The 27,922-nt window shown below is 40.6% G+C and overlaps 2 protein-coding genes across 3 annotated transcripts; one reads left to right on the top strand and one right to left on the bottom strand.

The window, feature by feature from the left end:
- txlng (taxilin gamma) lies at positions 1 to 13,126 on the top strand. Of its 2 annotated transcripts, none has more exons than XM_061067806.1 (11): positions 1 to 54; positions 1,544 to 1,652; positions 4,377 to 4,524; positions 5,426 to 5,517; positions 6,908 to 7,078; positions 7,441 to 7,635; positions 7,857 to 7,976; positions 9,090 to 9,164; positions 9,427 to 9,519; positions 9,605 to 9,700; positions 10,520 to 13,126. In XM_061067806.1, the coding sequence occupies exons 2-11, from the start codon at positions 1,560 to 1,562 to the stop codon at positions 10,883 to 10,885; spliced, it is 1,449 nt and encodes a 482-aa protein (XP_060923789.1). In that variant the 5' UTR covers positions 1 to 54; positions 1,544 to 1,559; the 3' UTR covers positions 10,886 to 13,126. The 2 variants fall into 2 exon arrangements, with proteins under 2 accessions (XP_060923789.1, XP_060923788.1); XM_061067805.1 differs by having other exon boundaries at positions 4,377 to 4,551.
- LOC132998263 (histone-binding protein RBBP7) lies at positions 13,021 to 27,805 on the bottom strand. The gene is made up of 13 exons (XM_061067807.1): positions 27,687 to 27,805; positions 26,931 to 27,075; positions 26,076 to 26,221; positions 22,023 to 22,025; positions 18,734 to 18,907; positions 18,516 to 18,631; positions 17,926 to 18,086; positions 16,821 to 16,947; positions 16,634 to 16,711; positions 15,191 to 15,267; positions 14,988 to 15,045; positions 14,526 to 14,636; positions 13,021 to 14,057 (listed from the first exon to the last, which is right to left on the bottom strand). The coding sequence occupies exons 1-13, from the start codon at positions 27,700 to 27,702 to the stop codon at positions 13,986 to 13,988; spliced, it is 1,284 nt and encodes a 427-aa protein (XP_060923790.1). The 5' UTR covers positions 27,703 to 27,805; the 3' UTR covers positions 13,021 to 13,985.
- Positions 27,806 to 27,922: the final 117 nt, after the last annotated feature.

Below are 27,922 nucleotides of genomic sequence, written 5' to 3'. Positions count from 1 at the left end.
CTTTGATGCCAGCTTGTTAACTGTGTCCTGGTTCTATCCACAGTGAAAACACAGGTAAACGCTCTGGTTGCTTCATCAGCACATTTCATTCACTGGTATTGTATCGTGCTGATTTGACCTCCGCACTAACTCTCTGTTTAGCCTTTTGTTTACTCTCGCACATTTCTCATTTGCCAAAGTTTACTTCTAATGTTAGCCAATGGGGCTAGCCATCAGCTAGCTTAGCACATAGCACAGGATTAGCCCTGCTAACAATAGCAAATCACCTCTACGGCTAATAACTGTGGGTCTAGCAGCCGCGCGCTTTGCTATCCACCATGTGTCTGAATAGATACACAGACACTGTAAATTGTTACGTTCCTTTGTTTAAACTGACAAATAGTGAAGTGCGTGCTGTGCGTTTAGCTCTGGAGCTAACGTGACCTGAGTCGAAGGAACGTCATACCAGACTCCATTTACGGCTTCGAGCGGTTACGGCTACCTTGTTCATCTGCAAAGCCACTTTGCTGTTATCATTTGACTAGAAACACCTTTAACTGTATGACAAGACACTCTTGAATTCGGCTCAAGTAGTTTACTTGAGTTTAAGTGAATTTCCCCACTTTGTGAAGTTGTATAAACGCAGCCAGCGGTTGTAGTACCAGGGCTACGAAACGCTCGACGTTAAGTAACATGGCACCTTGTGCTTTTGTGCCCAGTGGGACACATGTCATGGGGGAGCTGCTTCTTTTTCTCTGAAGGAGACAGAGTGAGTGAAACGAGGGAACAACACGTAGTAATGCAGCGAACTACACGTCCTGGGTGTTCGTCTGTATCAGGTGGGGCAGTAAGCTATGCAGGGGACTGACGCGGTTTGCTCAAATGTAACACGACTAATCGTATCTGCTCAGAATCCATTACAATAACACGCTACTACACTTGACTGCAACTTTGGCCCAACAGTCATGCTATTGTTTAGTAGGCGGTTGTCATTCAGCATCAATATAAACTGTGTTCCTTTAGGTTAGCTTCACTTTGATTAGCCTACACGATCAGGTAGATTGTCACTAACTGTTGTTAGTTACCTGTCATGTGTGGCATTCCACTAACTGAATGGAATGAAGCTTAGCGGTCTTCAACTTGTTGTCATTGTACATGAATACTGGTGTGAGGCTAAAGCTAGCCTGTTATTGTAGAGAGGGAAGTCTAGTGTTTATAGGCCCCACACAAATGACAGGGTGAGGTAGTGGGGATCGTCTTTATTTTGACTTGTTTCCGCGCATTGTGTCACTATATCCAGAGAGTCCCTCCCATTGTTGCAGTGTTTGTGAATGTGCCCATGAGCAGAGTTGCTCTGTGCTGCGCTGACATGTTTCTCTCTGGCGGCATGTTCAGACTGCTCCTGCCCCTCTCCAAACACGTGGTGGACTCTTGTTGTCTGCTGTTGAATTTGTCTTCCTCTTATCTAGACAGTATTCTGCAGACACTGCTCATTACTGGTGGCTGGTCAGGCTGTAATCTCATGGAGATTTTCTACCAATTCTGTTTTTCTATGAATGTGTAGGTTGTGATCAGGACAAATGGAGACAACAGCAGTGTGTGACATTGATGTGGCGACCAGGAGAATAGTGGGAGGCAGTGATTCTCCTACCGACCTGGACAGCTCTTGTCAGGTAAACACTCTCAACATGTATTGTTATGTGTGATGTATTATGTTTCGTTATTTGTCCTGCTACTACTACGCTACTGTCAGTCTTCCTGTTTTCTAATGTCGTGCAAATAGCAAGAGTAGCAGGATTACAAAAATGTTTTTGTGCCAAAAACAAAGTGACACTTTTTCACAAAATCCTTTTGGCTAAACCACAACATCAGGACCAACACAACATGCATGATTGTCCATGTCGGCCTCACTGAAGCCGTTTTCAGACAGGACCTTTGGAGGAACAGAGTGGAAGATTCTCTGCTCAGCTGCGTTCACAACAGCATCGGCTTCTCCTGAGTGTCTACGGACTTTACAGTATACTGGGGGACCGGGTGGATAAAGTCCACAGAAACTTCAAGGGTCTCACTTGGACATTTGAGTTCACACCTACAGCCTCTGCAGAGAAAAGTTCAGTGCATGTCTGAAAGCGGCTTGGGAGACTAGGGTTGTCACGATACCAAAATTATGACTTTGATACTATACCTGCCAAAATATCACGATACTCGATACTTACGATACAACAAATATGATACGATACCACAAATACGATACGATACTGGTATATTTATCTATGATAGTAACAAATAAAACATCTGAACGGTTCCCTTTTTTACCAGCTTGTTTCTGCCCATCTTTTTGAACAATTAACAAATGGCATTCATATTAGTATGAGCCTACAGCGAGATATTAATGAAAACTACATGATGACATCATAGCATTGATTATACACGGCTATGTAGGCCTATTGTCCATATCTGACTATATGTCTACATAGTTATTGCGATAAGTATGAGTTACATAATTTTACAGATGCATGTTTGATGTGAAAAAACCTTAAAGCTATGTGGGTTGGGTACATTAAAGATGGAGACATAATTAAAGGGCAATTTCTCCCCTTTATTGAAAAACAACAATGAAAAACATGCCACCTGAGCCATCGAGTGGGGGCGGGGTGTGTGTGTGCGCGCCCAAACAGCACACACGCCCTCTCCTGTTTTTTTCATGCTGGCCTGATACGATGCAGATTTGACTAATTAACGTGACGTTCCCTCACGTTACCGTTCAACATATGAACACTGCACAGGGAGCCACTGCAGAGAGGCTGAAGAGCTGCGGGTTGTGACCCCTGGCTCTGGCGAAAGAACAACTTGTTTTAGTGTTCCGCCGTTACAGAGATGCGGACGTCAAAACATTAGTTCTCACATGTCCCCCTCCCGGTCAAGCGCCCCAACTGTTATGTCTACGTCCGGTCGCGCCACACAGTTTGAGAGAGAATCACTTTCAACAAGCCGAGGACGGTCGGAGAGCTTGTGCACATGAGGCCATGTCTCCCCTGAGATCACTCGCTGTGAGTGAGGGCTGCTTGTTGCATGTGTGAGAGCTGGGCAGCCCCGCCCCTTGCAGTCAATGCGTGCAGGCGGCGTGACAGGGAGCGGAACAGTGAGTGCGCTCTGATTAAGTGCTACTTTAATGAAGTACCAGGACTAATAATATGAAAAAATCGTATCGTTTTTAACTTAAGGGTACGGCGGTACCTTTCTAGTACCGGTACACCGTGCAACATTATGGGAGACTGTAAAGGATACTTCAGTGGTCAGCTGTTTTGTGTTTTTCACTGGCTGTTGCTCCGTCAAAATAATTTCATATCAGCAGTCAGTATTATGCCATTAAGGAGTGCAACTTCTTTCTGTTGGACACAATGAATGTGTGAGGTCTCGTGACAGGTGTTTGTTGAGTTCTGCCTGCCTGCTGACAACTAAATTCCTATCATTAACACCTAAAGCTGGCAAAATTAGGTTTAAATCAAGAAGTGTCCGATCAAAAAATACCAGACTTGAGACAAGGGGTGGGCGACACACTGAATATACTCAATATATCGCAGCTTGTTCCACGTGAGATGTACAAAAGGACTATATCGCGACCATCGAGTACAAATGGTCACGTGAATGCTTTAAGCCTTCAGCATAAAATTCAATTTGGAGTTTCGCTTCTCTTGCTCTCTTCTCATGACCCTTTCACAGCAGACAGCTAGCTCCCCCGCCCATCCAGAAAACTCTCCTGCCTGGATGTATATTTTTGTATCAGGAGGGGAGGGAAGAGAGCGTGGAGAGAGCGAAAGAAAGTAAGTGAAGAGCCCCAGCGAGTTGATGAGAGTTCAGAGACGGTTATTGACAGTTTGTTCATATTCTTTGTGAACGAAGGAATCAGTTTTAATGATGAACGTGACTGACGTTGTGTATGTGCTCAGAGTAAGTTGGAGTATACACACACACACAAAGGTCCCAAGACTCCGCCCCAAATTAGGGCTGCACGATAATGGGAAAAACTGCGATATGTGATAAGGTTGTTTAATATCGTGAAGATATGACTTAAGATAAATAAACAAACTGTTCCTGCTACGTACGTAGAGATCACGGACCGCTTTACAGCCGGGAGAAGTTATCATTGACAAAAACCCTTTCAATCATCTGACTATCTTTTATTTATCATCAGCCCTAATACAAATGTCATGTGTGGATAAAGATATCAGGAATATAAATATCTTAGTGCTCTGCTTTAGAAGCATGATGGCATCACCTCACAGACAGATGGAGCCACCCGGCCATGCGTGAAAATCCACCTGTACGAAGCCTCAGACCTGTTAGGAAAACTGAGGGTGGGTAAGAACTCATACCTGCTGTGTGTGTGTTAACAGGAAGAGGTTGCAGCGTATGATTTGGGCTTGTGCTGCGCTGAGGAGGAGAGAGGGGAAACTCCAGGCAGAGAGGATAGTCCCAGTGATCTGGGGGAGGCAGATCTTGATCCTGGAGGAGACCCCAAGAGTGGAGAAGACAAGGCCTTTGGTACAAACACTCTCGTCATTACATACTGTATGTGTGATATCACCTTTTTTGGGATTTTTGTGATGTTTTGTTAACACCCGAGTTATATCCCTGTTAAATTGACTGTAAATGTATTATGTACGTGTCATTACCCGTACAGACCAAGCCCACACTGTAACATACACTGTATTTGAAAAGAGTTGCACAGGAGAGAGGGGTCCAGTTATACTGGATTGGTCGGGTCTCTAGGGCTTTCTGATTCTTTCTGAAAAACACATTCTATGTACTTACTTAGCTTTAGTTTTCCTAGAAAATGATTAAAACGTCATTCCAAAATATTTTGTGTACATTCAAGTAAAAAATTATTTTCTTTATTCAGACAACTTATATTGTAATCAATATAACATGGCTAATACAATAGTTGTCTGATATCCTCAGTCTTTTTTCTATCGGAGTAATAAATAGGTGACCAGAATCTGCCTTTTGTTAAGGATAATGCTTTGGATCTTTTTATGAAGGTTGTCCAAATTACTTATCTGTCCCAGTCCTTTTTTTAATGCTGTTTCCACTGACATCCCATTACTTTTAACAGAGCTTGTATTGACAGGAAATTATAATAGTTAGCTCATCAATTTAAACAATGATTTTAATAATTTAGCTCCATATTAGCTTTTCAAGGTTTTGTCGAAGGTGGAGCAATTCAATATAATAATTAAAAAGAACGAGCAATCTTTGTTGCCATTGTCTGAGCTTCGACATCATACTTTTTTGGTGTTGCAATAACATCCGAGACATACAGGCATGTTGGTTTACCTGTCACCACTTTAGTATCAGGTTGTAGGTTCTTAGGTGGTTGTCTTCTCATTGGAAATCTACTTGAAAGAATTCTCCTGAATTTTTTCTGTTATGGTTTATATTCCAGGGAAGGAGGTCGCTCTGTTGATGCAGGCTCTGAATTCTCTGGCCACTCCTGAAGAGAAACTGGCTGCTTTGTGCAAGAAATATGCCGACCTGGTAAGCATCTGATTTTAAAACAAATAACTTCTGTTCAGTTCTGTATCAGAAGTAGTCCCTGCGCTATGGAGAGTTTTAAAGACCAAAACTTAATATATACATATATATTTATAAATGTATTTATTAATTTGTTATACTTTTATTTATTTATTTATACTTTAATTAATTAATTAATTTATACCTTATCCGTAGCATAACTTGCCGGACAGAACAAAATATAACCGTCAACTTCATTCATTAAAAGTTTGGGGGCGGGTTAAAGGTTCTGATTGGCACAGAATATCTAGTATATATATATATAGTGTCTGCAATTGAAGTTGACAATTTTATTTTGTTTCTTCCAGCAAGTTAAGCTATGGATAAATAAGTTTGAATAAATAAATAAATAAAAATATAAAGAAAAGTATAAATAAACAAAAACATTAATCAATACATTACATTTAGTCATTTAATACAATAATTATGTATTTATATAATTATTTATGAATTAAGTTTTGGCCTCCTTACAGTACATACTTGCACACCTGAAAACACATCACATGACTTCTCACGTGCAAATGTCATGTGCATCCAGTGTAAACACGAAGCTGATCATGTTCTCTGCATTTGGTTGCTTAATTGCTCAAAATACTACAAATGAAGAACAGCCATTCTGAAAAGTGCTTGGATTTTCTTTTCTTGGACCATTGATATTATGCTTTCCAACACTTAACATCTGCCACTGGTAGTCAAGGCTGATGCTGTTTTGTTTGAACTATGAGGGTGATCAATCAGGGAAGCATATGTTGTGACTGATAAGCTTAAACACAACTCTGTAGATTTAAAATTTAAATGGGGTCAGCAACATTCAAAAGTCTATTTTAGGGGCTGGAAAACTCAAGAGTAGTTTGGATGCAAGATGTTAACAAAAGTGATGCGCTTTAAAACTACAAAGTATTTGTGTAGCTGTAGGCTCAAACTGCAGTCAACTGTTATTTTTTGATCATGAGAATATAGAAAAAGGCAGTAAGGTATGATTTAACAACTGACCTGACAAGTTGTCAACTTAAAATCCAAACGAAGAAACAAATGGAACAACCTGTGGAATCTTTTATGTTGTTTACCTGGACAAAGTCCAGCCAAATACTAGGTTTTTACCTTGTCTGGTGAAAACACAAACTTAACTTTGTCCGGATATCTACTCAACAAGATTCATTAAGATTTGTTCTGCGACATTGTTGGAATATCATGCTTTAATTGCTGCCCCCTTTTTCAAATGCAACATGCACAATCTAAAAACGGTTATTTCCCAAATCAATGTTGCGTGATTGTTTTAAATTCAAGAAAGTATAAAAAAAAAACATGACCCTATTTCACAATGATGTGAATCTTTCATTGTATGTGTGTTCAGCTGGAGGAGAGCCGCTGCATGCAGAAGCGACTGAAAGCCCTGCAGAAGAAGCAGTCTCAGATTGTGAAGGAGAAGATCCACCTGCAAGGGGAGCACAGCAAGGCCATCCTGGCTCGCAGCAAGCTGGAGAGCTTGTGCAGGGAGCTACAGAGACACAACAAAACTCTGAAGGTACAACTCAACCCACTGCAGCCATACTCATCTGTGTCACTCTTAACTTTTTATCTTGTCTCGACAAACCGCACACACATTATTGCTAAAGCATCAGGAAGATGAACATATCTTTAATCAGCGTGCATTCAAATAGGAGTTTACTGTCAATATAATGTATAAAACACTGAATAAATGTGTTTGTTTCAATGAAAAGGATACTATTTTAATTCTTGGCACTGTCAACTTTAATATTGTCTCTCTTGGGCAATTTAGCCCTCAGATTGTAATAATTCTTTTCAAATTTACCTCTGTGTCTCACGCTTCTCTTTTCTCCTCGTCTCCTTAATATCCCCTCAATGTCCACACCTGCCACCTGATAGGATGAGAATGCTCAGCGGTCCAGGGAGTACGAGGAGCAGCGGAAGGAGGCCATGCTACACTTCCAGATGACCTTGAGTGACATTGAGGTGCAGATGGAGCAGCACAGCTCCCACAACACCAAACTGAGGCAGGAGAACATGGAACTGGCAGAGAAGCTGAAAAAGCTCATCGAGCAGTATGAGCTCAGAGAGGAGGTAAGATAACAACTGTAGTCTGTTGTGGCTATGGCATCAAGTACAAACCTGGGCAGTCATACCTCATCATGTGAGGTATCAATTTTGGTATTGATAACTGACATATGGGCAGTGTATCACTGCTGTGATTGAAAACGTCCAGCAGTTTAAAAACATTCAGGATAATGATTATTTTATCACAAGTTGTACAGTCTAATGGAGATGTGATTGTGTCCTTGCAGCATATAGACAAGGTGTTCAAGCACAAGGAGCTGCAGCAGCAGCTGATGGATGCCAAGCTTCAGACCATCACAGAGATGATGAAAGAAGTGGAAGAGAAGCAGCAGAGAGAGAGGGACTTTGTGAGTACTGTTTTAATTATATAGGCTGTATAAGCACAATACATTAATTGTGGTAGTCGTTAAAAAATCAATGAAATTAAGATCTTAAATTGACCATAAACTGGCTGTAAAGTCTTACATTTACAGGCGGTGTTTTTAAGGTGAATAGGAAAATTGTCACGCACAGTGTCCTAACATAAAAATCTATTTAAAACTTTAGCCCTGAGACTGCCAGTTTTATTTTTCTTATCACCAATCCCAGATGGGTGTTTATTTCAGATATACAAACAGACCAATAATAGCCTAATAATAATAGTATCAATAACAACGGTAATAATGATAATTGTAAAGGAACAGGATATTCACTACAAAAAGAATGTATGTATATATATTATATATATATATAAATATATATATAATGTAAAAGTAAATACATTTTTCAAAGAATGCTTTTTCTGGGCACTCTGTAAGGAAGTGTTACTATAATGGCGCCTTGTCTTCAAACTTGACTAGAAAAAGCAAAAGACTTAAAACTCAAAATCAGTAACTCACTTAAGCACCTAAGAAGAACATTTTGCGTAGGAAATAACTACAGTGTCCAGGAACACGTCACGTTTTGTGTGGTTTCTTTTTGCAAAGCAAACCAAAGGCAATGGTGTCCGCTGTCTCTCTTGCCCTGGTAAAAAACCATGACCCCTTGCTGGTGCCTGGCTGCCTATGCCCACCGAACCATACATTTTATATCTTGTGCTCAGTACCTTTTATAAAAAAAGAAAAGCATAAACTAACTATAAATAAATAAAAAAATATGACTCTTATTCTAAAGGCATAATCTAAATAAAACTGAAAAACAAATGTTTCACTATTAAACTCTAAAGCCAACAGTAAACAGCTCCAACAGGTACCCTGACTCAATTTTATTATTCTGATATCGTTTGAAGCTTATTAGTTTGGAGAAATTCTCTTCTAACAAAGAAAATGTTTTTACATTTTTGGGGTCTTAAATTTAATTTATTGAGGTCTTTAAAGGGTCTAAAAAAACCCAGTAAATTTGACTTTAAAAATTGTGCAAGAACATTTTCAAAATGTGCAGCCTGTGAGAGCATTAGAACTGACTGTGCTGTTATGCTTCAGCTGCTGAAAGATGCCACTGAGTCCAGACGCAAGTGTGAGCTAATGAAGGAGCAGGAAACACAACTCAAACAACAGGTAAGTACATGCGCACACACAGTCACGCGGTGGATCAGGAACACATTCAATGCAACAACACTGTTTTCCTCTGGGAACATAAATGCTTGGTGTCCAGGGGCTGTGATTGGTCCATGTACGTTCCAGGCAAAATGGAGAGACATTTGCACTTTGTCTACTCTAATACCATTGATCCAGGCTACGTTTACAAACTAACAAAATGCTGTCTTGTGTTTACCTTTGTGCACATCAGTTCTCACAGCTCTCGTCTTATCCCTCTTAGCTCTCCTTGTACATGGACAAGTTCGAGGAGTTTCAGAGTACTCTTGCTAAAAGCAATGAGGTCTTCACCACTTTTAGACAAGAGATGGAAAAGGTAAGAATCGATAACCTGTCAATGACAGTCTGACTTCCTGTTGTTTGCCTTCATCCGTCATGACTAACTGTGTTTTAACCTCCAGATGACAAAGAAGATCAAGAAGTTGGAGAAGGAGACAACACAGTGGAAGAACAAATGGGAGAGTAACAACCAGGCCCTGCTGCAGATGGCTGAGGAGGTGACTTTTAAACACACTGTCTTTCTGAGGGTGAATGTCAAGCTGAATATCAGTCTCTGTGTGTAGATGTTAAATACTGATGTGAAATCAAGGAATACTTAGTCAAGCTTAGCACAAAGACTGGAAGGAAACAGCCAGCTTTCCTCCGTCGGACTTCTCATCTAACAGGGCTTTACCAAATAGCTGTTTTCAGTGCTAAGTACATTTTACCAGGCTTAACTAAGAGGGTAAATATGCTCAGTATTACCTGTAAAGTAACTTAAATCTAATGCAATTGAAGTAACTGGGGATCAATATTTCAAATGTACAATTATAATTTTTCTGTGAACTATCCCTTTTAATCCTCCAGGGAAAATGTTTTATTTTCTTTAGCAGAGATATGTCAGTGAATCAACGGCCTGCAGTTTTTGCACACATGAGGGTAAAATTACAAAATAACGTAAGCAATTTAAGATGAATTAATATTCCATTGTTAACGAAAAGAGGATTCTGTTTTAAGTTAAAAAACTGTCCTTTCATTTGAAACAATTTGACAGGATAATTGTTAGGTTAAGGTAAACTTTTTTTTTTTTTTAATCCCAGATGGGCAATTTATGTTACAGCCAGCAGAGAATAAAAGAAAGTAATAATTCTATACTTACACAAAATACAATTTTTAGTCAAGTTTCGATCACTAGTCCACTTGCTTTTTCCAGAGCTCCAAGGCCATAGATATGGTTGAAAGTTCTGACTAAACAATTTGTCATTCAATTCTTTCCACCAAACTGCCCTGTCCAGTGTGAGAAAAATAACGCTAATGAAACATTGTGTTTGTTGTAGAAAACTCTGCGCGATGGCCACTTCAAGGCCCTGCAGGGGAAGTTGGAGCTGCTGGAGAGGCTGTGCAGAGCGCTGCAGAAGGAGAGGAATGACCTGAACAATCGGCTCAGCCTCCTGCAGGAGCAGGGAGACAAAGGGACCACAGCAGCTCCTGAAGACCAGCGACAGGAGCCTTTAGCGGAAGAGCAGGAGGAGGAGGAAGGGGATGGGGATGTGGAGGAAAAGGATGGGGAAATGGGCTCAACACAGGAGACAGAGGGCATTCATCAAGCTCCCAGACCACCTGGACTTGACTACTCTCCGGCTGCTACTGACAAAACCACTACTGCTACAACAAGCAGCCCTCCTGCAGACACACAGGACTGAGCCAACCTATATGTGTGTGAGTATAGATGAGAAGGGTGTGATACTAGGGTTCCACACGCCTCCAGCCTAGTTCCAGAACTAGCCAGACAAACCATCTTCAATGGAGATATAGATTTCCTCTGTTTTTTAAGTCTACACTTGCCTTTGCAGGTTTCTACACAGAAACTGAACTTATATCTTTTTGTGTAATCATTTAAGAAGAATAAAGTGACTTTATCAAAGATTCTATTCTAAGAGCTAGCCCACCTTTAGGTTGGCCGTAATAATTGGCTTTGTGGAGAGCACTTTGTACTCCATTTTCTACCATAAGTGTATTTTCATAAGAAATATCCATGCAATCTAATTGAAGCAGTCCGTCTTTAATTTCGTCAAATGGCCCATCCCTGTGATGTTGCATCTCATCAGAAGTTCTCCAGTGATTCTGTCACAAATGGGTCCACATGCTTTTTTTCATAGGTAAGTGTGTTAGTGTAGCCCACAGTGAGAATGTGATCTGAGGAGGAAGCAGGACCTAGTGTAGAGCAAGCACAATGTAGAGTTGGCTCGTTTGACATCTTCATTGTTGAGATTTTTTTTGTGTGTGTGTGGATAAGGTGGTATTTTGGAACCAGAGGTATCTTGACAAAATGAATCTGTAAATCCATATAAAATGGCTACCTTGACCCACCTGCTACCCATCAACACCAGGACCATCACTTTTTTGTTACAGATTTTCCAATATTTTCTGTTTAGTTATGAGTCTGAAAGCAAAATTCTAAAGTGCACAAGCGGAACAAGCTGCACAGTGTCACTATGACCGACACACCCTGTCATTATACCAGGCTAATGTTGCTTTGCTATCTAAATGGGAGGGCTAGAGAGCTCTGCACATATCTCTCAGAAGACAGTTATTTCATTGCACTCAGTTGTTGCTGTGATTGGAAATTGAATTAGTTGTGTAACAAATGAAAACAGAGAAGTGGAAACCCTGGTTCCTTTTTATCCCCCCCTGCAACTGCCGATTACTAAAGGTAAATGACAGTATGTCACCACAGTCTAAGGATGGTTGATGTAACTTGACCAGGCAGCTACCGTCATGATTAATTTGTATCTAATCCCTTTTTGTTGCTACTGGAGGTTGTGTTTTTACCTAGCAACACCAGTCTGTGGTTTACGCAATATGCATCATCGTATCAACCAGACTCGGTTAAACCCATGTTTCCTCACTAGATTCAAATCAGCATCTCCACAGGCCCTTTTCTTTTGAAACTGATGTCAATACGATCCATCATGCAGGGTGCACAGAGAACAGCTGAGTCAGGAGTAAACGGCTTCATATACCGGCTAATAACTTCCTGTAATTGTGTGAAAACTTAAATCATGCTGGTACATCACAATAAACTGCCTTATCAACTTTGAAGCCTGAAGGTGGAAGAAAACCTGATGATTTGGTTTGAACACTAAGATTTTGTTAAATATCTTACAGAAGCTGTCAATACTGTTTGAGTGTAGTCCTGATGTGTAGGAAACAGATCATTGGCAGGATCAGATGTGTGTAGCATACATGATCTCTGGTTTTCACACTTACTGGAAATTTTATTCTCCTTCACTCAGTCCGGGTCAACACTGATTGCAGCTGCTGTTCCTCAGCAGCTCTGATAACCTAAAAAACATCATTCCTGATGCACAGCATCTTGTTAGGCCCTAAGACAAGTTCCAGTTTGTAGAAATCATGAGTGAATCTGAGAAACTAAAGTGCAATGATTTTTTCCTTCTCATGGAGTAATGTCCTTTCTTAAGTCTGTTTCAGTGTCTGAGTAAGGTCAGCAAGAGTCAGGTTGGGTTGTTTCAAATATTTTTCCTTCATTATGTACTGAACAGTTGGCCTGTTTAACATGTCAATGAAATGTCCTTGAAGACATTGCCTTGCTGTTCAGCTGATTTTCTTACTAATGTTCTCCCAACGCATTTACCTTCACATTTTGTGGACATGTGAACTCAAAGGCTCGGTTGACGTGTGCGTACTTCTCTGGTATCAAGTGGTGGACAGTTGTCACACCCCTGAGCAGCATGTTTCCTCTTTGCCCAGACTGACACTCAGGTAATGTCAGAATCTACCTCTGTAGAAATTGTGAAAGAAGAGGCACGAGTCAGCACCGCTTCAGAGGGCTTTATTTTTACTGAAAAAGCCCACACCCTCTTTGATTGTACAATGTTCTTAAAATCCTGTCTTTCTTTTCAATAAACATTTTGTAGAATTTGCACTCTTTACTATGGATTTATTTCCTTTAACTAAGGAATCAGAGGAGTGAAGATTGTTATGCCTTTGTCAAATTAGAAGTGAGGACAACTGTAATTGAATGAGAAACTTGCTTTAAAAAAGTTACAAATATCTTACTGTGATTTCAGGACACAAAACAGGGTTATTTATAATGTAACAAGAGTAGAGGAAAGAAAGGTGCACTTGTCCAGTCCCACACCTTTCACTCGAGACACTAACTTAGCAGTTTATGAACCTTTAGGAGAAAAACAGGGAATGTTTCTTCACAAGACAGTGATGCGTCAGCTAAATGCAAGAAAAATAACAGCCAACAATAACTCAGGTGGGACATTAAGAAAAGCTGCTGAACACTCCGACTTCAGAGGGATAAGGGTCAGGTACTCATCTATTGTGCAGGTTCTACTACATATTTCTATCTTCAGGGAGCCTCTTTACTGGTTTCCTAGATATTCATGATCCAAATGTAAAATGACACTTATCTTTGCATGAGCCCTCTGACATGAACAGATGAATGGCTCTCAATGACCTACAGTGACTGGCACATTACAGTTTTATGCTCGAAGCACCTTCACCACCAGATCCCCAGACACTGGAGATGGTACTGAAATGGTCGGATGTTGGCCTGCTTCAGAGTACCTGAGCCATGGTGCAGAGTAAAGAAGACCGACTGAATCCATCGGTCTGTTAACAAGTCCACAATGTCTCTGAATCCACACTTTCCATTCATGTGGAGAACAGACGTTTTCATTTTGCACTTGAGTGAAGTAGAGAAGAGGGCATCAGGTGGGGCCAGGTTGGGAGGAGGGGCCGTGCCTCGAGAGAGATTGGTGCAGCACCGGGTTAAGATCCCTGAGCCTCCAGCTCTGATGCAGGGGTGTTGTCTGGTTCCTCATCATTGTAGATGTTCTCTGCCTGGAAAATTGAAATGTACAATACATTTTAAGTGGTCATCAAGACTAGAAAAGCTCTATTTAGTTACAGGCCATTAACAACATAAATAATCTGGCTCACAGTGATGGTTCTGCAACAACCCTTGGTGGATGAGTTTCTTTCCAAACAATCCTAACAATATTTTACTGTCCAAGAAAACCGTTCCCAGAGCTGCAGGTAAAAAGAAGTCTTTATTTCTAACTAGTCCAATTCATGTAGAGCTGATGAATGATGTATTAAAAGGCTATCATGAATGAAAATCAACACTTCACATCTAAAGAGTTGCAGCCTCCTGGCTCCTCCTCCCTGCCTAGTTGTTTCAAGATCTTTAGTAGGAGGCTTTTACCTGGGCAAGCTTTTAAGGTGAAAACATCAAGAAGTGTTTGAGAGGAAATCTCAGAACGAGACGGTGTGTGTGTGTGAGGCTCATGTGAGAGCAGCAGCACTCACCATCTGCCAGACTTGCATGATGTTGTCCTCGGACACAGAGCAAATAACCCAGGGTTCGTTGGGGTTCCAGGAGAAGTCGGAGATTTTGGCGGTGTGGCCTCCGTGGATGAACTGGTTGAAAGAAGATGGAAATGACAGACACGTTAATAACATCTAGGGGGGAAGTGGTTCACTAGAGAGTGAAACCACAGACATGTTCAAACTCCACAAACATGAAAGCTCAGCCCTTTGAAACAGACCAATAACATCTGTGGAGCTATCTAACCTCATTCTATTTTCAAACAATCAGTGATGTGTTGTTTGATTACTGTGCAGGGGCAGCCTGACAAACACCATATTTACATTGCTTGCACAGATATTTGTGCAAGAGAACAATCCTTTGGTCCCTGTGAGAACAAGGACCTGATGATAAGTGAGAGATAGAAATCACACAGTTATCTTGCTTGTTCGGACATTACTTACCAGCAGTTCTGGTGGGCCATCCTCTGCATCTTCTGCCGACTGCTCCTCCCCAATTTTACTAGAGAAACAACAGTTACTCTTCAGTCAACTCTTAGTGCCATGTTTCTAATTTAATAAATCTAATATTCAAAACATTGTGTGACCAGTGTCTATGTCATGATGAATTTATATATATATACATAGACACACGTTGAGGTTTTTACCTGAGATCCCAGACGTTGAGACGCCGGTCGGTGCCACTGGAGGCCAAGATGGTCTCATTGTGAGGAGACCATTGTACCTAATGAGGGGGACAGTCAAATGACAGCAGGTTAATGTAATGCTCAGCTACAATAATAAAATTATCAATCTTTTCATTTGCAATGTCATCCCATATATGGAAAAAACACTTCACAACACTACAGTTTTAAACAAGAAAATTATTAACATAAATCACATAACCTTTAATTCTGGCACGTCATAGTGATGCATCTCAAAGTTAGGATTATCAACCTGCACAGTATGATACAGCACTAAAGCAGACTGAACACAAGTGTCTCAATACACTCCTTGTAGAGGTCTTTACTCTGAGAGCCTTGTTATTTAGTAAATATGAATCCTTAGTGACTTTCTAGTTGTACCTTTGCTGTGCTGCACTAAGCTACGATGATAAGAGCTGTTTATACAGACATGTTTTAGTTTTATTCCTTGGTTAATTTTTGTTCAAGAAACTGTTGAAAAGACGAGCTGCACTAAGTGGAACTGTGATAAGTCACATAAATAAATATATTAGTTTTATGACCGTTATTGCTTTAATGCTTTTATCATCCATCATTGCATTGTACTAATACCATCTTGAATAGTTAGGCAGCCCACAAATCTGGAGAAGACTCACAAAACCATCATCTGATGCTTGTACAGTTATTTTGTCTCCCCTTGGGAGATTGGTTCAAGAAACAGCGGCCCCCTAAAACCCACAGCACTCGCTGTTAGACAGGCAGCTACAGTAAAAGCTGAGGATGGCAATGTTAGTGTTAGCTCTCTCCAGTCAATGACCAGAAGAGTCTGGGCTTTCATGAGCAGTTTCTACACCTCCTGGCTATTATGTTTTCTGCAAGTAAGAAATAGAATTTCATTTTGTATTGTAAAATACTGCTGCATACACTAACAATAGCTATGTGGAGATGTGTGTGTAATGAGTATATGATCATGTCATAATTTTTTATATAAATGTTAGCAGAAGACACTTAACTTTGAACCAGCCAAGTGTTACATTAATAGCAATATTAATAATATCAATAACACTCAGGTTTTGTGTCCAAACACTGTCATGGACAGATTTAAAGTGGCAACTTTCATTTTATATTTCATATTATGTCTGGCTGGCCCCAGGTCATTGGTTACATCAGACGCTGCCTGAGGCAGGAACAATGGTTCATCTTTCAGAATGGTGATGAACCAAAACAAACAGCTAAGCCAATGCCACAATGCAAAGTGTGTCCTGAAGATAAGGGAGTTTTTACAGCCACCATGGCCATCAATATTCCGGGAATCTACATGACTTATTTAATACATTTTACATTGTACATTTAAATACATACAGTGTGGACTATTAATGATACAATTTAACTTGAATTGTGTTTGCAAAACAAACCAGTTGAGGTTACCTGGAAGATTTCATCTTTGTGGGACTCAAAGGAGTGTAGCTTCAGTTTGAGGTTCCTGAGATCCCACAGTGCAACAGTCTGAAAAACAAAGGAAGATTTGCCTTACATATCCCTTACATTTTCTCCTAAGTGATTGATGTCAGCCTAAACCTGGCACAATCCAAATGGGTTTTTGCTTTTTATGTACCTTATCAGCAGAACCAGTGGCAAGAATGAACTCGCTGTATGGGTTGAAGCTCAGACAGTTGACTTCAGCAGTGTGAGCATCTACCGCGTGACTGGCTTTGGATGTGTTATTGGACCGCGTGTCCCATCTGGTGGAGGATAAAGAAGGGTAAGGAGGAGGCAAGGGCATAGCATACACTCAATGAGCATTTAATACAATCAGCTGCACACCTGCTTATTCATACAATTGAGTCCAGTGAAAAACTGATCTCCTGAGATCTTCAGACACAACAATCTCTAGAGTATTTACTCAGCATGGAGCGAAAAACATAACAACTCCAGTGAGCAGCAGTTCTGGGTTGATGAGAGAAGTCAGAGGAGAATGGTCAGCCTGGTTGGAGCTGTCAGAAAGGCTAAGGTCACTCAGATAGCCATTCACACACTTTGCGGTGGATGTTTCTAACAGCGCATCAGGTTCCTCTCCTGTCAGCCAACACCAGAAGAGTGAGGCTGCAGTGACACACTCACCAACACTGGACAGTTGAAAACTAAAAAAACATAGCCTGGTCTGACGAGTCTGGATTTCTGCTGAGGCTGCAGATGGTAGAGTCACAATCAACAGCATGAATCCAGACAACCTACCTTTTGTCAACAGTCCAGGCTTCTGGTGGTAACGGTGTGGACATTTTTTGACTCACTTTGGGTCTAATACCAATCAATCATGGTTTGAATGTCACTGTCCTATCTGAGTATTGTTGCAGACCATGTATATTCAACCCCTCATAGGCACAAGTTTCCATCCTCCAATAGTTTCCTTTAGCTAATAATGCTCCATGTCACAACGTAAATGTATCAAAGTGTTTTCATGAACCTCCATGTGGATGTGGTGGAACAAACGATCAGCAGCATGACTGTGCACTTGACAAATCTACAAAAATGATATGATGTCACGTCAACGTAGAGCAGAATGTCAGAGGAAAGTTTCCTGCATCTTGTGGATACTGATCCATTTGACAAGGAACCTAAGTTGTTTTGAGAGCAAAGGGAGGAACTACCTAATAAAGTGCTCAGTGATTGTATTTGGTAGGAAATAAAACATAACCAGACCATTTGCATTAACCTCTTACATCATGAGCTTCTGGTCGTCGGCCACTGAGCCAAACAGGGATTCATGGAGCAAATGCCAGGAAACATCTTCCACCACTGCTGTGTGGCCTGTGAAGATGGTTTTGGCATCAACAATCTTCCCTTCCTTTGGGCCAGAACCGATGTCCCATAGACAGATGGTCTGGTGAGGAATGAAAGGGGAGCACAGTGTAAGTTTATGTTTTGTACATCCTCTTGCTTGCATTGAACTGGTAAATGCCACAATTTATCATCACAACCCATTTTAAAAATGGGCTGGGCTTTCCACTAGTGCATACAATGTTCAGGTGAGTTAACATAGGCCCTGAAACCCACATGTTACAGTTTTTTCAGTTAGCTATTTCTATCTGTTGATTGTAAAAAGGGGTAAAACCCAGAATCGCAGCTTGTGAAGATGTGATTTGATAATCAATTAATCATTTAAGCAATTTTGAAGATGATAGTCTCACAAAACAAAACTTCACAAGACATCACCTTGGCCTTAGTGAAACTGGAACTGCTCATGTTGCTACCTACTCAGTATAACTAACTAAAACTAATAAACTGGTAGGTGTTAGTTCTCTTCACTTACATGGTCATCAGAGGCACTGAGAAGGTTGCCGCTGAGGTTGGGATTCCAAGAAAGACCATACCCTTCTTTCTGGTGACCTTTCAGTCTCATGTCAGGATTACATTCTCCACTGGGATCTGAAAGGCAGAAATACATTCAGCCTTCACCTAATGATATGCATTTTGCTAAAACACTCTGAAGCAATAGTCATAAGAACATGATCACAGCAGAGCTCCAACCTGGCTTAGGGGGGTGCTTCGTGTAGTCAAAGACCAAAACATCACACGATGGAGTCTTGGTGGCAATGATGAAGGGGTTTTGGGGCATGTAGCGGGCTCGGTTCACCTCTCCCTCGTGGTTGATTTTGATCTCGATCTCTATTTTTCCACTTACTGAACCAAATCCACCAAACTCTGACAAAAGAACAGAATGAGACTGTAATACATCAATTGTTAGAAATGATAAATGTACTGCATTTATATAGCTGTTTTCTAGTCTTATTGAATACTCAAAGCACTTTAAACTACTAGTCACGTTCATTCATTCACTTTTACATATTACATATTATACTACTAAATGTGCGATGATATCTTCCGACAACGTGCATTCAGGGACCATCGAAAAAACTAATGTCTGCTAGCTTAGCTACTTCCTGTGGACTTTTATGAATTTCACATTTTTACAGTAATCTAGAGATTTGTTTGTTGAGAGATTTGTTCCAGCCCTAAGAGCCACAGTCAGACATTGGAAAACTGCAGGTTAAGCTCAATCCCATTTCAGCCCCTTCCCCTTGATTACGAGGGTTATCTTGTCCCTTGAAAAAGAGCTACGAGGGGGAGTGTTTGAAATCTTCCCCTACAAATTGGGACAGCCCTTCAAGAAGCTGTTACATCATCAGTAGTCGTTGATGTAAACAGACACGAAAATGTTTTGCCAGTGATGTTGTTTAATAACATTGTTGTGATCTTAAATAAACCAATGCTATTGTTTGTGACAAACCTATAATATCCTAATAACATCTATTCGAATGCAGATTAATCAATGACATTTGTCATTCATCCGATGGAAATGGAAAAGCTTGGATGCTCTGCATTATTACACATATAAATCAAAAGCTTACAGCTTCAGGCTGCTAGCAGGGGTCTGTAGACAACCCTGACAGGAATTATGCTACATTTGTAGATCTCTCCAGTCTTGCCGATGATTCACAAAGCATTCTGGAAAATTCTGAAAGCCTAGTTGTGTGGGTCTGAAAAATATCAGTTTCTAGGGCTTTGCGGCCTTAATACTTGCCACTACCCCTCCATCCCAACAAGAATCGGGACACCCTACTCCTACACATGGACACACAAAACGGAGGAGAAGGGCTAAGGGGTAGAGAGAAGGGGTGAACCTGGATTGGGCCGACTGCTCATTTAGTCTTTTACATTTTCCTTGAGGGATTTTGCAACATGATGATGATGATATAGATTACTGTCTGATGATAACTGTTTTTATTGCTGCAACAATATCAGCCAGTAGCTGCTGTGTGATAACACAGAGCCTTGGCAGAGAAAACACACTCCAGTTCTGAATGTAGATTTCTGCCTCTAATCGTTTCACTGTCGCTGTCTCCCTCCATTTTACTCAACAACGTTGCTAGTGATCCAAACGTACAACCAAATCCCCTGATAAGGGAGACAATGTAGGCCATCGATGCATGCCCTGTAAACTAACCAGCACATTAACATAGGACCAGTGCAGACTACAAACTTAGATTTGACTGTCTGAATTGAATTTCTGAGAAGGGTAATGATCACATATGAGCTGCTGCAGACAATGTCCATTTCACCAAATCATTTCATTAAAGCCCAAAACAAATAGCACCGTTTGTCAGTATGTAGATATGCTATTATTAATATATTTTAAAAAATAAACAAAAATGATCATATGGTAAAGATACTATAACATTTGATTGTAAAATTTGGTATCTCTAGACAAAACAAATACAGCCATCTGCAGATGCGCCACTATGTATTACATGACACAACCATAATTGACAAGCCTAAAGTATCCCCTATTGAGAAATTGATATTTGAAGCAGCTGGAAGGATGTCTGTCAGTTTATTTTATAAGACTCTGAGTATGTCATCACTGACTGATCTGCGTGACTTAAAGGAACCTTGGAGAAGGAACTTTCTTCACAATTTACTTTGAAAACTGGGAAGATCCATTTCAGATTGTAATCGCACCAAAGCAATGCAATTTAGGATTATACATAGATTGCACATTTCTCTCAATCATCAACATTATTTTAATCCATTAACTCACTGTCTTTGGTCATGCTGTAAACTACAAAGGTATTGGTATGATGTTTTATCTGAAATAAAAAAATATTGGATATTGTGCTGAGATGGACCCAGTGTCCCTCATTCTGAGATGAGATGTGACTCTGAATTTGTAATGGCTAGTCTGGCAAGTGTTGCGTTTCCAAACACTAGAGCAAACCTTTTCAAGTAATAACACAAATTGAAATTATGCATCTGAATATGACTCCTTTAAAAGACATATCACGTAACAGTTCCTGTACACAGGCATTGGCATGTTGTAACTGTATAAAATACAGAATCTAACTGCTAGCCAAGACAAAAAAGTAAATAGTAAATAGTTATTCAGCTAACAATGACTATTGGTAGTCGAAGCTGATACCAATCTGTTGTGCCTGTTTTTGCCTGTCCAGACTCAAACACAACCATGGATTTCAAATTAAAACAAGACCAGCAGCCTTTCCTAAACTACTTTGAGGGCTCAAAAGGTAGTGTGTTTAGTATAGTTTTATAGACATAAAAGTTGTAGAAGTGATACCAATACCAAGTCATGAATTTCAATACAGATACTTTTCTTTAAAAAATGGGTTAGAAAAATTAAGGGGATAAATTTGTCATAGCAGTGGGTTTAATTAGGTTGTGAGGCTATCAGTAGTGTGTAAGCTAATCCTGGGATTGAGCTTCATAACCATGAAATGCCAGATTTACAATGTAATTTATGCTCATTATTTCAATGCTTAATAAAATTCAAGTTCATCTGTTAATTGTTTTCTTGTTTGTTTGTATTCATGCATGTGGGTTATATATAATTTGGATTATTTGGAAGATTAAGATTATAACTTTTTAAGTTTAATAACATAACCCTAAGCTGTTCCGCAGCCAATGTGCGCCGGGCATCATTCATAAAGTACCAATACTCATAAAAGAAGGCATCTGTCGTTTTTAACGGCTGGGTATCAGAATGCCTTTCTGGTATCGGTATAGCGTGCAACACTAGAAGTGATGCAGTTTAAAACTAAAAGGTACTTGTTTGGATGGAGCCTACTTCTTTGCCCTCTTTGTTCTGATATGGATGATGACTAGCTGTATTTAGCATCAAGATTAGTTTTTTACCTTAAAATTGTTGTGGCCACATTAACAAACTTGTACATACATACGGCAACACACCAAAGAAACAGAGAGTCTTCATCACACACACACAGCTGGGCGCCAATCAACATACCTGCTGGAAGAGAGAATATCACAATTTCAGTATACAGACTAAATGAAAAATGGCTTGAGTGCAGCCTCATTAATTATGTTAGACAATTAAAAACTTTGCAATTCTCAAAAGAGATATATATCTCTACTATATTAACAAAATAGCAAAAAAAAAATCATGTGTGTTTTGTTCTGATCTTTATTTAAGAGCGTGGTCTTTTAGTTTGCAAGCAGGACTTTCACTCAAAACCCTGCTCTCACACTCAAATATACCCCGCTTGTGCTTAGATTGCCTGCACTTCAACTTCAGCGCCTCTGTTCACACTCACGCTTCTTGTCTGTTAGTGTGAAAAGTTGCTCTTAGTTTTTTTTCTTCTGGTATTGGATTTTTTTGCAAAAAATCTGTCAAAATTCCCAAACCAATAGTGTAGTGATGTTGAATGAAATTGTCCCACCTTTGCTGTGGTTACTTTATCTGTTGCTGCTGTTTCTGTGTTTTTATACTTTTGAGCAATAGTGTTCCCATTAAGTTACAAAATACGAGATTTGTGATTTGATTTTGAGATCTGCTCCTTCATGATGACTAGCTTTTAACATGCGGAACTCCAGCTAGATGAAGGTGACATTATTTTTTCTTCACACACACCGACAGGACACCAGTAAAAGACATAATACTAACACACCAACACACAATAAGGCGAGACAATTTCACTTGTCAAGACCAGGCTACTTCTTTTTCCAAGGGAAGGGCTCTCCCACCCTTACCCTGACCTTACTATCACAATTGACAACTCTGTGGTAGCCACCCAGACTGCAAGGAAGTTGGGTGTGACACTCGACAAGTCAACTCTCCCTTAAGGCTCTCTACTTAACACAATCAATCTGTCATTATCATCAGGTTATGTACCACAGTCTTTTAAAATAGCTGTAATCAAACCCCTACTCAAAAAACCCACCCTAGACCCAGAGGTTTTAGCAAATTACAGGCCAATATCTAATCTCCCCTTCCTATCTAAAATCTTAGAAAAAGTTGTAGCCAATCAGCTGTGTGAGTTTCTCCAGGAAAATAATATATATGAAGACTTTCAGTCTGGGTTTAGAACCAATCATAGCACAGAGACAGCCCTGGCAAAAGTCACTAATGACCTTCTAATAGCTTCAGATCAGGGACTTGTGTCTGTCCTCGTTCTGTTAGATCTCAGTGCAGCATTCGACACAATTGACCATCAAATTTTATTAGAGAGACTAAAACAGTTAATTAACATTAAAGGAACGGCCTTAAACTGGTTTAAATCTTATTTTGCTGATCGCTCCCAATTCGTTCAAATCAATGATGAGTCATCGGTGCGCACCAAAGTTAACCATGGTGTCCCACAGGGGTCTGTGCTCGGCCCAATTTTATTCTCATTATATATGCTTCCACTAGGAAACATTATCAGGACACACTCGGTAAATTTTCACTGTTATGCGGATGACACCCAGTTATATTTGTCAATAAAACCTGATCAAAGTAATCAATTAACTAAACTTCGAGCATGTCTCAAGGACATAAAAACCTGGATGACCCGCAATTTTCTCTTATTAAACTCAGATAAAACAGAGGTTATAATACTCGGCCCTAAACACCTTAGAGATACATTATCTAATGATATAGCTGCGCTAGATGACATTGCCCTTGCTTCCAATGACACAGTCAGGAACTTGGGAGTGATCTTCGATCCTGATTTGTCCTTTAATAGTCACTTAAAAGTAATTTCTAGGACCGCGTTTTTCCACTTGCGTAATATCTCAAAAATCAGACATGTCCTTTCGCAAAAAGATGCAGAAAAACTAGTCCACGCCTTTGTTACATCGAGACTGGACTATTGTAATTCATTATTATCAGGCTCCAGCAGCAAGTCGTTAAAGACTCTGCAGCTGGTCCAAAATGCCGCAGCACGTGTCCTGACGAGAACTAAGAAAAGAGAGCACATTTCTCCAGTATTAGCATCGCTACACTGGCTTCCTGTTAAATCTAGAATAGAATTTAAAATTCTCCTCCTCACCTTCAAGGCCCTTAATGATATGGCACCTCTTTACCTTAAAGAGATGTTAGTTCCATATCAACCTACTAGAGCACTCCGATCCCAGAACTCAGGTTTACTTGTTGTCCCTAAAGTCTCTAAAAGTAGAGTAGGAGCCAGAGCTTTTAGCCATCAAGCCCCACTGCTGTGGAATAATCTCTCACTTTCAGTTAGGGAGGCAGACACGCTCTGTTCGTTTAAAAGTAGACTCAAAACCTTCCTTTTTTATAAAGCTTATAGTTAGAGCTAATTTGTGCGATGTTCCAAATTTGATTAAATGGCAAAAACCCCTGATGATGCTAAGACGCACAGGGAATTTATGACACAAGACACACGGAGCTTCTCTTTCCTGCTTCTCCTTCCTTTTCTCCATATTTATCACATCAAGATAATTCTTATCTGATCAGTACATGTTACTAACTTGACCCCTTTTCCCGGAGTTTCTGTGCCTTAGCGCCCGCGGATGCAGGGCCACAGCTGTGGCCGCACCATGGATTATGATTGTGGATCGCGTGTCGGAGGTCGCAATGGTGGATCCAGTTCGGTGGATTCTGTATCGTGCCAGCTGATCGTCGTTGTAATGGAGGATCCTTTGTCGCGTTGGCATCGGATGATGAGGGACCACGACCGAGGCGGCAGCTGATAATGGATTCTAACTGGCGGCGGTGGACAATGACTGTGGATTATAGTGGATCCCATCCTGATGCTGGATCGTGGTCTTGCTGCTGGCCAGAGACTGTGATTGCAGCGGGACTGCCTGACACATAGTATTGAAAAATGTTTAGCCTAATGGATGCTGCTAAAAATCCTGATGATGTTTTCTTACACCTGACATCTATTGCACTTCTGTCCGTCCTGAGAGAGGGATCCCTCACATGTGGCTCTCTCTGAGGTTTCTACATATTTTTACCTGTGAAAAGGGTTTTTAGTAGTTTTTCCTTACTCTTGTTGAGGGTTAAGGACAGAGGATGTCACACAATGTTAAAGCCCCATGAGACGAATTGTTATTTGTGAATGTGGGCTATACAAATAAAACTTGATTGATAAAACTTGATTGAAGGCCAACATCGATGCAACAACCCGGATCGGGTCCTGACTATCCAGGACATGGTTAAACCTCACACCTCAGCCAATCCACACCGCACCGGCCAATCGGCCTGCTGCTCCCTCACTGCGAGGGGCAGCTAGCCACTCAACAAAATCACGACTGTTGTCCTGATGGCAATGGGGAGCTTGTTCCACCATTTGGGAGCCAGGAGAGCAGGAAGTCTACACATCTTCTGCCGCAGGCGCAGACTAAAGACACATCTCTTCCGGTTACACCTTGGTTAAGAAGATAATGGTCTAATAACCATCTCCAACTGTGTTGTTTATATAATAAAAAAAATAAAGTTAGTTGCACTTATATATGGCACTTACGTGTTGAACAATGTAGTATGGATTTTTGAAGCTAATGTACTAACTTGATTCTTGATGTTCTGGGTTTGTATCTTCCTGGTTGAATACACTTAATGTATATCGCTTTGTATAAAAGCTTCAGCTAAATTATTTATCATGTAATGTAACACTACACCTGGCATTCTATTGGTTTGGGTATTTTGACCAGAGTTGTTGCACAAAAACAAAATCTGAGAACAGACCGCTTCAGTAGAAGAAATTAAGCTGTAGTGGAGGAAAATGTGGATGTGACATCAGTAAGTCCTGCTCTCAAACTGAAAGACCATGCTCTTATAGTAAGAGAGAAGAAAAAAAAACACAAAGTCATAGGCAATCGTATTTTTCAGAAACACTAGATGAGATAATACTATGAAAATAACCATCTTAAAAATTAGGGTGGGCGCTCAACAGCTATGACCCTTTCTGTGATGAAAAAATATGACATCATCCACTTGTGAAAATGCCATGTCTACACCTACTCCCCTGTTCTTACAAAGATATTCATCACAGAGGAATCAAGCACTAAGATGTATGTGAAAAGCATTCCACTGCAGAATGACTCCTGGTGTATTTACCTCCTTTCTCGCTGTCATAGTGTGAAGCATCAAGCTGGGCATCATCATTTGGAACTTGGACACTGGCAATCACAAGGTGGTTCTGCTCATCTGATGTATGGGTCCCTAAAACCAGCCTGTGGACAGCGTAGTCCTTCCCTTCTGGCCTGCAGAGATCCACAAACGAGACAACGGTTCATCTGTACTCAGCAGCAAATAGCATTGCTTATTAATTTCACTTGAACATAATATAACCTAATCTAACCTATGGGAGATGTTGTATCTCTTTGTCTTAGGAAGATGCCATGCAGAAAATACTCTATTGACTGATTAAGAAAATAATAATAATAGTGAATAAATAACAGTTGGTTTATCAATAAAAAAATTAAGATAAAAAAACGTATAATAATTAGTGTCAGCCTTAGTGGGAAGCGGGTACGAACTGCTGTCACTCCATTGAGTGTGTTTGTTTTATATAAGCTCTAATGTCTCTTTACATTAATAATACCACTTTATAACAGTTCATCTCTGTGTGACTGCAAAACACTGCTGCACTTCCCTTGGCCACACTTTCCCTGCGTATACCATAACTGTACACTATCAATTGTATTTATTGCACTCAAATGTATGCTTTAATTTTTTGCTTTTTTAAAACATATTTATTTTCATTTAATGCTATTTTTGATGTTGTTGGACACAGGCACAAAGTGTATCTGGAATGACAGTGGTTTGTCTCCAAGACTCCTGTGAAGGAGCTGGGTTCAGCCACGTCTGGTGCTCACTGCCAATAAAAGGCACTTTGACGACACCAGTCAGCAGAGCTGTTTAGATTTAAACTATGTCATAAGACAAGTAACATGGAGACGACGGAAATACCTGCGGACATCTGGGAGCCACTGGACAGTGAGGCTGGGCCACTCAAGTGCATGAGTCATCACCAGGTCGTACAAGAACGGCGTGTTTTTCTTCCAGATCTTGTACTCTTCATTGATGACCCTTTCTTCCACTGCATCATCATAAACTAACAACAAACAACAACACAACATCTTTTAGGTTAAACGTATAACTGGAAACAATAGAATCTACTGTGCATTAATTCTTAGTTGGTGATACATATTTATCAGGAAGTTATTCACGGTACAGTGAGGCAGTTTGTGTAACAGTGTGGAATCTGCCCGAGTGATTCTCTCAGGAAGAGACAAGACGGCTGATATGCGTCAAACCAAACTAGTTTAACAGCAACATGCTGCACCGTTCCATTAACACTGATCAGAGACTGGGAAGCCACCGCAGCTGGATGCTGTTATTCCCCTAACAGAGGACTGGGAGCATTCTGCGGTGTGATTAGGTGCAGGAGGTTCTGGCAGCGTAACAGCCACAGAACAATGTCTGAAGTTGAAATAAGTTTAGTTTGATGGATTGGAGATTTGGAAACAAACTGAAGTTACACTACTAGTGTCAGACATGACATTTGCCAGTAAGTTTAAAACCTGAAGCGACACACAGGCAGACTAAGACCAGTGAGCCTACTGACAGGACTTAGCATGTCATGCTAGCAGCCATGCCTGGGCTAAGCAACACACGAGGAAAACGGGCCACCGCTTTATAAGCTCAGTAGTTCTGGTGACCTACCCTCTTTATCCGCCATGTTCCAAACTCTGTGTCACGACGCTCGAAAGCAAAGGAAGTGGGTGAACGTGGATTCGGCTCTTGCTGCTGATGCGCTGACCGGCAGTGCTTCGCTTGTTCCTTTTCACCGCCGAATCACTATGCACACACCGCGCATGCGCCAGTGCGCGCTCACACACCAAATGGGACAATGCTGCGCGCGTACAGAGCACTGACGAAACCAACTACACGCACACATA

This window comes from Limanda limanda, chromosome 3 (genome assembly GCF_963576545.1).
Source record: "Limanda limanda chromosome 3, fLimLim1.1, whole genome shotgun sequence".
NCBI classification, from domain to species: Eukaryota; Metazoa; Chordata; class Actinopteri; order Pleuronectiformes; family Pleuronectidae; genus Limanda; species Limanda limanda.
Note: the sequence above shows the minus strand (reverse complement) of the source record. Positions and strands in the feature narration are given on the sequence as shown.